This window comes from Homalodisca vitripennis, chromosome 1 (genome assembly GCF_021130785.1).
Source record: "Homalodisca vitripennis isolate AUS2020 chromosome 1, UT_GWSS_2.1, whole genome shotgun sequence".
Lineage (NCBI taxonomy): Eukaryota > Metazoa > Arthropoda > Insecta > Hemiptera > Cicadellidae > Homalodisca > Homalodisca vitripennis.
Window position 1 is genome coordinate 55653920 of NC_060207.1, and position 12536 is coordinate 55666455.

General features: G+C 33.5%; 1 protein-coding gene across 1 annotated transcript; it reads left to right on the forward strand.

Annotated features, from left to right (window-relative positions):
- Positions 1-288: 288 nt before the first annotated feature.
- On the forward strand, positions 289-12269 carry LOC124361792 (senecionine N-oxygenase-like). Its single transcript, XM_046815773.1, has 7 exons — positions 289-612; positions 1694-1832; positions 2804-2922; positions 4860-5037; positions 7699-7849; positions 11218-11381; positions 12010-12269. Exons 1-6 carry the CDS (start codon positions 404-406, stop codon positions 11292-11294), a joined length of 873 nt encoding a protein of 290 aa, XP_046671729.1. The 5' UTR covers positions 289-403; the 3' UTR covers positions 11295-11381; positions 12010-12269.
- The last annotated feature ends 267 nt before the right edge of the window (positions 12270-12536 follow it).

Genomic DNA, 12536 nt, shown 5'->3' on the forward strand with positions numbered 1-12536 from the left:
TTTTTATAAATTTTTCACTGTAGCAATTTATTCCTACTGAACAAAATCATGCAGTATGTATATACGTGTTCTTGGTATTTTATTTTGGGCAGTGCCAGTAATTGCATTTTCTTTATTTCCGAAATCATCGGAAATAGTGAAGTTTGGATAAAAATCAAATACATTGCGTTGTGCACTTTACTTCTCCGAAAAAAAAAAAACATTTACTATCGTTTAGCGGAATACAGACCAGACTAGACTGTATAGTGTACAGTCTCTGCTAGTGTGGAAAGGGGAGTGGTGCGCTTGCGCGTACAAGATGCCGAGAACCTTGGCACATTTATAAGATTAGCAGGAGCCAGAGTTCAGTTAACTACGGCGAAGGATAGCCTGTCTGTCATAGATCAGGGAATAGTGCACGGCGATGGCAGCAGCTACAGAGTCAAAGCGAGTTGCGGTGGTGGGTGCCGGACCGGCAGGTCTGTGTGCCGCTAAACACTGCCGAGACGCGAGCTTTGACTGTACCGTGTTCGAGCAATCCGGGTATCTCGGTGGCACTTGGCGGTACACAGACTGTACACGCACTGACGAGTATGGAGCTCCCATCCACACGAGCATGTACAGCAATCTCAAGTGAGTTAACATAGATAACGTTATGTTCTGTTTTCCTCTCAAGACTGGACTTGTATTTCCTGTGATATAAATTGGAATCAGGACATCAGAGGTGATACAATAGGTTTTCACATGGGGTATTTAGACATTTTTTAAACAACTTTTTAAACTCATCTGTATCCAAGAACTCTTATCTGATTCTTCCTTTGAATTGTGATGACTTGAGGGTTTCATACTATTCTACATTTATAAATATTCACTTACATTTAATAACTGAACATTTAGAGTGTACAGAAGATATCGTTCAATAATTTAGCATACATTTTAGATCGACTTTAAAGCATGGCGCACACTGTAGACGCGCCGCGCCGCGCCGAACCGCGCCGCCGCCTTTTGGAAATAATTCCGGCTTAATAGTTTGCATGTGTTCAAATGGGAGTGCGCACACTAGAGCGCGCCGCGCCGCGTCGCTTATATATATATATATATATATATATATATATATATATATATATATATATATATATATATACATATATATATAAACATTGATTGATCTATATCCAAATTGATTGATATATATATTCACTGATTTGGTAAAACCAACACTGGCATGCGACGATATTAAAACATTTATCTGTCTTCTGTTTATTTGTAAGTATGACTGTCATTCTATTATTGACTTCTAATTTTTATTAGTTATTATTTAATAATTCTTGATAGTAAATGATTTTAACGAGAATTTATTTAGTACTAATTGTGTTACTTTGCAAGGTCTACATTGGAAGAAGGACAGACTCTGTTCCATATCTATCAGGCCAAGCGACCAGGAGAGATATATCTCTCACGTTTAGGCTTGGAAACTGCTCCTTCTGATGTTCTACCAAATTAGCGCTCATAGCCAGAGAAGAAAAAACCTAAACACTGTACAAATTGTGCTACTTTCCACAGTCTGGTTGTCCAGAAGCCAATACGCGTTTACAAAGAGTAAATATATGTTTGCCATTTATATTAATTAACCGCTTCAGTACTGCGAATAGAATAATTTTATCAGAACTCTGGTGGAATAATCCAAATTATCCTTGATTATTTCTGTTTGCAGAACTAATTTGCCGAAAGAAGTTATGATGTTTCCCGGCATACCATACAAGAACGAAAAGGATTCATATTTGACATCAGAAGAAGTCTTGGAATATATAAATGATTATGCCGACAAATTCCAACTTCGAAGTTTGTGCAAGGTAAACATTTATATACAGTCATATTACCTACCATCAAGTATTTAGCATTCTAATCTCGTGCCGTAGTTAAATTTAAATAGAAAACATCGTTAATTGTATGTATATTATGTTTATGTAAGTTAAACTATTAAAAATATATTAAATCGCTCTTGTGTTATGTAAAACATTTTTCTATAATAGAAAATGCGATCAATTTTTACAACCCTTTCACAATAATTTTGATGAAACAAAACTTCATCCAACTAAGTTGAATAAAAGTGAATAAAGTGAATAGCAAAACAAACATTTGCTAAAAACGTGTTTGTTTTCAGCAAGTGATTTGTTTCAATATTTGCTAAAGGTAGCAAATATTTAACAATATTCTGACGAAAACTGAATCGTGTATATAAAGGCGTTGGCATATCTGTGATGTACAGGTACAGCAGGACCATTGTTTATTCTAATCAAACTGCGTGGCAAAGAAGCAAAGCTTGCTTTTGTTCACATTACTCTATGTAAAAGCTCTCCACACTTTACAAGAATATCTAAATCTGAAGTTCTTGAAGAAATGTTAACAAGTGAATGGTTGAGACAAAACACTGGGCATTATTACTAGATATGGGCGTTTTATAAAGACAATGTTTAGGCGTTTAATAGTGTACGTAAATACAGTATGTTAGAAAAAAGAAGATGACAAAAATATTTGCAACTATGTTAAAATGATAATTTTGTGAAAACGACTTTGTGTAGATGTCTGCGTTAGCATATTGTTAGCCATTTTAATGGTTTTAGTTGTATCTGACTGAAAATACACATGTGATAAAATAAATTTCGGAGAAGGTTCCAGACCAACTAATAGCCCATTGGATACGCCATTTCTCTATCCGAAATGTCCCATGTTTTAATAAGAAGAATGGTTATCATTTTAGATTAAACTACTAAAAACAAGTTAATTCAACTGTTTTTGAGACAATGAATGTGTTATATCACAGTTCCATCATCTCGTCACGAAGATCAGCCGGAGAGAATCGGAATGGGAAGTGACAGTAGAGGATCTACAAAACAAGGCGTCTTGCACCTATTATTTTGATATTTTGTTCATCTGTAACGGGTGAGTTGTAATAATTTGCATAGGTTACCTATTGTAAATGAAGCATGAATTATTGTTCATAAAGTTTGAGGTTATGAATGCCACTGTGGAAATAGTGAACGTATTAACAACGCATTTTAGCAGTTAGGGACAGATAATAGTTTAATACACATGTCATTTAGCAATCGTAGCCTTTAAAGCCTCACACAGAAATGAAAAATGAAACGATATGTTGGATTATATAAAACTGTATGCTACCTATTATTTTGTTGATCGTTCGAGCCATGTTGTGCACAATAAGTTATTAGTTTAGTTAATGGAATAAATAACAGCTAAAACTTATTTTGATCGTGTTAATTTACTTACAATATTCCATTTTATCTTATTGTGAAGAAACTGAGATTGCACATTCATGATCGGACTAAACTTGCAATAAGTCTGTTATTTGTTATCCGATGGCAACACTTAAAGTGTTTTATTTTTAGATACATTTTCTACAAAAATTAACTTTTGTAAATGTTAATTAGTAATGTTACAATTATACGTTTTTATCCATTTAAGTTTAAATATTTGAAATTTTTGCTATTCGAATATTGAACGAAACTTCATTGATCAAACCTGTCAACATATAGTTTGTTCTACTGTTTGGTAAAAATGATTAGTTTTAAAATTACGATTTTCTTAAGTATAACACATACAGATAGACTGAGAGGGATACTATTGCTTTTACATTTAGTATTTAGTTTTTGGCCTTTCTTAATTAATCCAAAGAGAAATATCCTAAAGCTTGTAGTAATTGTGTTGGAACACTCTCTATACGAAAACAGTTGGTGTAAGATACTGATCGTAAAACGATCGTTAACCGTACAGAATTATAGTATTTTAATTAGCTTTGATATAAAAATCAATATTCCAGTATAAAGAGAATCGATTTACTGATTAGCTTCAGACTTTTTAAAAAACTGACGTATTTATACAGTTTACTGAACTAGAACTGTAGCACATTTCCAAATCCCGAAGTGGTAGTTATATTAGGCTCATTCTTTTTTATGTGATTATTATGTTTTTTGCTAAAAATAACTCATGAGATCTATAATATAAAAATGAAACTGTTCGTGTGTAACAGCATCACTCACAAACGGCTGGACGGATTCGCCTAATTTTTTTTAAAATTTGTTCGTCTTGATCTGTAGAAGGTTATAGGATACTTTTTATCCCTTTCCCGATTCAGGATTCCGCCCCACTGGTTACAGAAATACCCGTAAGAAATGCATTGCAGCAAACATATGTTATTAAGTGAAAGAGTCTTTTCAAATTTTTAATCAGCTGTTCTTTGTAAACATATATTACACTTATAGTTTTAAAGCATAGAGTAAGCTTAAGAGAAACGACAAATTTTGTTTAAACTGTTTCTGCAATCACTGTTAAACATAGACTTTACTATCCAGATAATACAATTCAAATTTGACGTAAAAATTCACCTTTAACTGCAATATTTATTTAATATAAACCATGCTCATGCTTGATCAGAAGAGCATTGCAGATATCATAATTACTATCTTACGTTGGCTACAAATATAAAGAATGTTATAAAATCAACCTTAGTTGTTTTTTTTTGACAGAAGTATGGTTGTCAAAACTCCGTGTGTACATATTCTCTCGATCGAGACAACAAAGCAAGCTCAATCGTGGCATCGGAGATATAACTAATTTAATCTAAAATTTATTATAGTAAAAAAAAAAATTACTAAGTAATATAAGGACTTCGGTTCTTAAGATTTGCGTGCGAAGCCGTGGGTAACTTATTGAAATGCGCAGCGAAGCGCGCCGGGTCCGCTAGTATTATATATTTCTCTAAAAATGTGATCAGTTTAACATTTTAGCTTTATTTTATCCCAACATTATGATAAACCTGGCTATTTTAAATAAACGATTTGTGTTTGTGGAATGTTTATTAGGGTAAACAATACGCCTTTCACAGCCCACATAGAGGGAGTGGAACACTTCAGGGGTTGTAGTATGCACAGTCACGAGTACAGGAAGTCGGAGTCATTTCTTGGCCAGCGGGTGCTTGTTGTAGGTGGCGGACCCTCGGGCATGGACCTCACCGAGCATATATCACGCTGTGCAGACAAGGTTTGGTACGACTATAGTAGCTGGTACAGTTTATTTGTGCATGGCACATTTGGTTTCAAATACTTGATGTACTTTTTGTAAGGTGAATGACGGATGATTTTATCCTAATTTGGTGTTAGTAATAGCTGTATAATATTTACGTATTGAACAGGATGTAATTCGTGTGATAGGCTATATGTAATTGAGACTGATAGTAAGACATTCAAGCAATTGTTGAAATTGGAGCTGGAACATATTATTTGCAAACATCAGATATTTTGATAGAAAAATCTCGTCATTAGCAATGCGAAAAGTCTTACAATGTCGTGTGAACGTCAGTCAAATAAACACTACTTGCTACATTACCAGCGTAGCATTACCATACTAGTGGTTTAATTTGTATGTACCTGTGGTTAGTTTTAAACGCAAGTTCAAACACTAATATTGGCAAAAACCGTATATGTTAACTAAATTTCTTGGGTAATCCGTGAACGTGTCCGTGTTCCGTTAATTTGCAAAGATTATAGTAGTAATTTTCTACGTTCCTAATTGAGTTTTGAGTGGCCGAATAAGTTTTAATGCAGTCTTAGGTAAAACTAAAGTAGCTGATTTTCTAGTTTTTAATCGATTTTCAAGATAAAAGTAAAGGTCGGCCATCCGTTCCCCAGTCAACAGTGTTTAGCCAAGACTGATATGCTGTATAGACAACGAATAAGAATGGATACTGTCTATTCGAAATGGTGAATATTTATTTCTTAATATGACGCTAATAAAAAGATCAATACTGTAACGTGTCTATAGTAGGGTTATCTTCTATAAACCAATTACAACTATTTTTGTTTTAGTATAAGAGCGATCAATTGTGTTCTGAACTAATAACCCTTTATTCTAAGAATGCACAAGTTCCAATGGAATTCAATAATTAAACTCAGTATAAAATTAACTGTAATTTTAATAAAAATATGAAATCAATAATACAGCAACGCCAAGCTATCTTTCTTTTACTTTGAATTTATTCTCAATTAAATCTTAATTATAACCCATCAAAAGTTCACAAGTCCAGTCTTAAAATTAACAATCAATCAATCATTCAATAATTGTGTCCTTCAAGTTCTCAGTGCTAATTTTTTTTTAACACAAACTCAAAATCAAAATCTTCATTAAACTTCAAAATAAAATAATCTTCTTCAAATATAAAATGAAACAAATAATAAAATAATACTTCTTCTCAAAATAAAAATCAAACAAATTAAGGTAATATTAATATTTAATAAATGAACAAAGACAATGTCCAACCAGTTAACTCAAAATTGTATAAATTTCAAACTACTTATTTTCTGTAAATTTCCAATTACAAATTATTGAATTATCCAGAATTATCCGCTTGGCTTTGAAGGTTAAATTTAGGAACTTGTTAAAATATCTATAGAATCTCAGAACATTAAATGAATTTTCTTTTTTAGTAGGCTATTCCTGATTAAACCAAATTGAACAGGAAAATATCATCAAGTAATTTTCTATTTCAATATTAAATTGTAACTTTCACAGTATCTCACACATCTGCTGAAGACTTCACCAAGTAACCAAAATGACTATTATAGATTAATTAATTTAAACTTGAGACTTTAAATTTTGAAAAGAAATTTTAATCTTAAACTCAACCTCCTTCCCGAAAAATCAATACGACAAGAGTAGGCTATCACTTCTACACGTACTTCTCTCTCTGAGCACACAGCAAAGAATCTCCTGAAAAACGTGGTTGAAGCCACCGGAAGGATCTAGAAGTCCCTCCCACCATCTAATCAACCTAACATTAGCCAATCAAAGTTGAGCAAACACAATGTCTGAATTGGATGGTACCTATCCAACCCAGACCTGTAACCTATGCTCAATACCTAGATACAAAAGGAAGCTTCTAGCATTCCTCGAACCCGAATTGACAAGAAATTCAGCACTGCTGGAAGGCTCACAATCTTACAATTCACTTATTATATTAATTTACAATTCTCTTAATAAAAATATAAAGATTCCTATAAATAATTAAATAATATAGGAAGCATCCTATAAATACCCACAAGGAAAGTTTCAAACCTCAATCAGGTATTATTACCTTATTTTTTAATTTATATAAAAAATAAGTTTATTTATAATTAACTGATTAGCACGACTATTCGGAATTTCATTAAACAAATATTTAAATTATTATTAATAGGTTAATAATGTCAGGTCTATATTAAACATGTAATATTAATCGCCATATACTAATGTAACCTAATTGTAGAGAATTATTAGGCCTACTAATTGTTTCTGCATAAATTCACCGAGCTTGGGTGCCATATCCCAAAACTGCCCTCGTTCCACTGTTTATTATGTGCTTTGCTATTTATGGACCTAGACAAAAGTAGTGTTATGGATTGTATTAGAACATTGTCTACACTTTTTTCTACAAAAACATTTTTGTACCTTGAAAGAAAAAAATGTATGACATTATAATTTACTTGGATAGAAGAGACAAGTATTGTTCAGAGATGTTGTTCATGGCATAATCATTATACGAACTCGCACTTTTTCTACCTATTCCGAGTCCTAGATAAGAATTTGAAATAAAAAATGTTACTGGATAAGGCCTAATATTTAGGTATTTAGGAACTACCTAACAATGTATGGGTTATAAAATTACAGGTATTCATGTCACATCACAGCAAGACTATAAAGAACCTTCGCTTTCGATCCAATGTGGAGATAAAACCCGATGTCCGGCGTTTGTTGGAGCATTCTGTAGAGTTCACAGATGACTCGGTCGAGGACATAGACACTTTGGTGTACTGCACAGGTAGGGTATGTAGTGATCATTGATCGTAAATTGTGTGACTTTTTAAGAGTGGGAATGCTTTTCAAAATGTAGTTATTGTTTGTTTTTGTAGATTTCATATTATGCCTGAAACAGTGTTTCACATCATTTTACGGATGGTTGAGAGGATTATTTGCAGCAGAAAGAAAAGTCATTTCCGAACCGGGTTTGAATGATATAATTATAAGCCGAGATACAATATCAGAAAACGTTGATTAATTATAAGTCACTCACGAGCCAACTTATTTTAGGTGTGGTATAAGAAAGCTCTAGCAATAAGTTTAAATGTTTAGTAGGAATGACTAAAGAAAACATGGACGCACTCAAATCAGATAAAGCAGGCTCGTGCCATCTACCAACGCACTCGCATGATTGGACTATTGATGTTAATTAATTAACCCCGCAAATTAAAAAAAGTCATAAAACTCAATATACCTTAAATGTTTAGTAATGAAAGAAATTGAGGATAAATAACCTGATAGAATAGAGTTTACGTCAAATGAGCATATCAAGACCGTTGAGCAAGACACATCACATGGTTACTAGAGACGACATGGACTGGTCTCTTTGAAATTCATTGCTATAGGTCACATGATATTTTGGAATACTATCATACGCTGTTAGGTGGGTTGTTAGAGTTTACGTCAAATGAGCATATCAAGACCGTTGAGCAAGACACATCAAATGGTTACTAGAAACGACATGGACTGGTCTCTTTGACATTCATTGCTATAGGTCACATGATATTTTGGAATACTATCATACGCTGTTAGGTGGGTTTTTAGAGTTTACGTCAAATGAGCATATCAAGACCGTTGAGCAAGACACATCAAATGGTTACTAGAGACGACATGGTCTGGTCTCTTTGAAATTCATTGCTATAGGTCACATGATATTTTGGAATACTATCATACGCTGTTAGGTGGGTTGTTAGAGTTCACGTCAAATGAGCATATCAAGACCGTTGAGCAAGACACATCACATGGTTACTAGAGACGACATGGACTGGTCTCTTTGACATTCATTGCTATAGGTCACATGATATTTTGGAATACTATCATACGCTGTTAGGTGGGTTGTTAGAGTTTACGTCAAATGAGCATATCAAGACCGTTGAGCAAGACACATCACTTGGTTACTAGAGACGACATGGACTGGTCTCTTTGACATTCATAGCTATAGGTCACATGATATTTTGGAATACTATCATACGCTGTTAGATGGGTTGTTAGAGTTTACGTCTTATGAGCAAGGCTTTTGATCGGAACACAAATAAATTTGTTACCAGAGATCAGAGATTTTCGGGAAAACCAGGATGATTATGTTGCTTTACTCGGATGATATTTCTACTCGCACCTACAGCAACAAGCTTGCAATTTATGATTAATAATTTAGAAAATTACTGTTAAAACTGGAATCTAATTGTAAATTTGAATAAATAAAAAATAATGGTGTTCAGAAAAGGGGGAAAACTGAGTAAAATGAGAGGTGGCGGTACCAAGGGAAATACAAATACTTGGGTGTCATATTTACATCACAATATTAAAAAAATCAAGAGTATCAAATTTAATTATAAATAAAATCTGGAAAGGTCTTTTAAAAGATAAGAATATGCCTCGGTTAGCAAAATTCACACTATTTAATGCTTTTGTCAGGACAGTTTTGTGCTACGGAGCCCAAGTATGGGGATACAGAGAATTCAACGCATTTGAGGGATTTCAAAGAATGATTTGAAAAAAAAAAACTTTTTAGACTGCCCTTTAACACATCAAATTCCACACTTTTCATCGAAACCGGCTTATAAACCTTATACTACTTTATCCTTAAATTAAATCTACGAGTAAATTACCTCGGAAGAATCTGGAGTATGACGCCAAATATATTAGCAAAAGAGATTGTATTAAAAAATGTATTGTGGTTCAGGGAGTGGAAGAGCTTAGGAAGTAAGTGTGGAATCGAGGTAAATTTTAATGTTGATAACAGCGTTGAGTTGGTGGGCGAGTTGACAAGAGTGATTGAGGCGATGCAAACAGGCCGTGCATGTACGTCTATCTATCATCCACATTATCTAATAATCAAACTTGACTTTGGAGATAAGGCATTCCTGAAAGATATTATGTCTTGAGCAATTAAGGCGCGGGCAGGCCTGGTTGGTTTGAATTACATACAAACCTTGGTTTCCTGATAAAAGTCATGTTTGTTCTTTGTGTAACCGGAATGAATATGAGACGGTCTTTCACTTTGTGAGTATTTGTCCTATTCTGGCAAAGATTCGGATAAAATAGTTTGGGAGTATCATACTAAGCGAAGAAGACATTTTTTACTACCTTGTTGGAAAGGATTGGCTTCAATTTGTGAGAGATGCACGGAGAATGCGATGGGAATTTAATTTGTAAATTTTAAAATATAAATGAAAAACTTTGAGATAACAGTATAAAGGAGCCCAAAACAAAAATAAAAACAAATATACATATGTGTGTGTGTGTGTGTGTGTGTGTGTGTGTGTGTGTGTGTGTGTGTGTGTGTGTGTGTGTGTGTGTGTGTGTGTGTGTGTGTGTGTGTGGGCGTGTGGGCGTGTGTGTCTGCCTGTCTGTGTATGTGTATACGCGTATGTATGTATCTGGATATATATATATATACATCTATTGGACTTACGAAATATTACTTTTTCCTTCTCTTTTTTCTGATTGCAAGTAATATTTTGAAGCTTATTTAAATTGCCAAAGTTAAAATGAGTTATTTTTAATTACATGATTTGTATTAATTGTAGTTACAAGAAGTCTGCAGAATTGCTAACCAGACAGACGGTCGAAATGGCCATTGTATTTAGTGCTTAAGTATTAATACTTGTTCCTTACTTTGGACTAAATTAATAGTAATTTACTTCTAGAGAAATAATGCTAGTTCCTAGGTTAGTGAGGGTAATATTTTTTTGCTTATTGTACAAATAAAGCACTTTTTCGTGTCCTTATTCCTCTTCTTAGTTACCAGAGACGAAATGGAATACTTTATTTAATTTATATTCCACACTAAAGGTTATTTTAACGGGCTATGGAATTTAAAATAAAAAAAAACAATTTCCAAACCCAAAATCGTTTAATTATTTTTATCAATTGATTGATACGTCTCAGGCAAAGGTTTCTTGTTACTATAAAGCAGTTCTAAATTTAAACAGAGCATAATAAAACCGTTACTAGGGGACTAGAAAGTGGAATTGGACCATGTGAACAATTTATATTTAATACTATTTATTGATGATGAAATAAAAAACTGTAGATTTATATTTATTGGTATCTAATATAATATGGAAGATCTTTTCCTTTACATGCACTTACACATGGGATTCTCAGGGTTCAGTAAGAACTATAAATTCCTGGACGAGTCATGTGAGATCACAGAGGACCAAGGACTCGTTTATCCTCTGTAAAAGCATTGCATCAACGCCAACCATCCTTCCATGTGTGTCTTGGGAAACCTGGTGTACAGCATGCAGTTTCCTACTTTTGACATACAGGTGACTGTAACATAATTCTTTCTTTGAGGCTTTTATACATTTAATCAGTGTTCTGTCAGTGTATGATTGATAATATCCATTAATTATGTAAATCAACGTAAATTCAACAATTATAATATAATAGTTTGAAATAGCACTGTTCTAAAACGAGTTCACTGTTTAAGCATTTAGTTTAAGCGTTTCAGAATTTAACATCAAACATTTAAAAGATTACAAAATTTGGGCTTTCGCCCGTTTGCGTATTTTCTAAATACTTTACTTCTTGAATACCTTTTTTTTATATAACAAATATTATCTTTCCATATGTTACTCTTGACCTTATACTCTTCTAGTAGGATAAACTGTTCAATGACAAATGTAAATAACAGGTAAAGCTCTCTTTTTCTCATACAGATCATTCGTTTAGAATATGAGATGTAATAACATGTAACAAATTAAAGTTGAACTCACACTCACTAGATTTGAGCCCTTTGAGAAGTACTGTCACCCAAAAAGAAAAAGAAGGGCAAAATTAAAAACCATGTTACTCTTAATAAAATAGACATAATCCAAATAAAGATAGTAATAAATTCTTAGCTGATAAGAGAAATTGAGCGGATGGAACTCACAGAATGTTTTTATGTGGAAGGTTCGCTTCTTCATGAAAACACTATCCAACAACATTTTGCCAGGACATAAAGAGATGTTAGAGGATATTAAAGAGAATATAGATAGGAAGTTGGTGGACGGGGCTCCGAAGAAGGCTTTATTTCGTACCTGGGCTGACGAGGACAGGATCTACTTCAACCAGCTGGTGGAGTTGGCAGCGATCGAACCTATACCGAGAGTTCTACACGAGATCCATGCTGACGCCACTGTTAATCTACTTCAAAACTTTGGTCATTTTCAAAACAATAAGTATGCAATTGTTGACGATGAGCATTTCTTGTTCTACCCAGCTACTTCAGTTTAAACTGGAGAAAATGCAGATCTTGCTTAGTCTTGTCGAATTTTGGTATAAATTGTGGGTTACGAGAATTTATAGGTAAAACAAAAAACAGCAAGAAAGTTATAGATGTAGTTACCTCATCTATAACTTCAGGTGAATCAATAATGGCAAGGTAAAGGTATGCCAGACTATTAGAATATAATTGCATGTTATACAAGATAGAATTG

Bases quoted from the DNA above. Each gene is read 5' to 3' on its own strand.
- LOC124361792 (XM_046815773.1), top strand. From the start codon at position 404: ATGGCAGCAGCTACAGAGTCAAAGCGAGTTGCGGTGGTGGGTGCCGGA. The intron at 1,833-2,803 runs GTAAACATTTAT...GTTATATCACAG, and splicing joins AACTTCGAAGTTTGTGCAAG to TTCCATCATCTCGTCACGAA. The intron at 7,850-11,217 runs GTAGGGTATGTA...TGGGATTCTCAG, and splicing joins CACTTTGGTGTACTGCACAG to GGTTCAGTAAGAACTATAAA.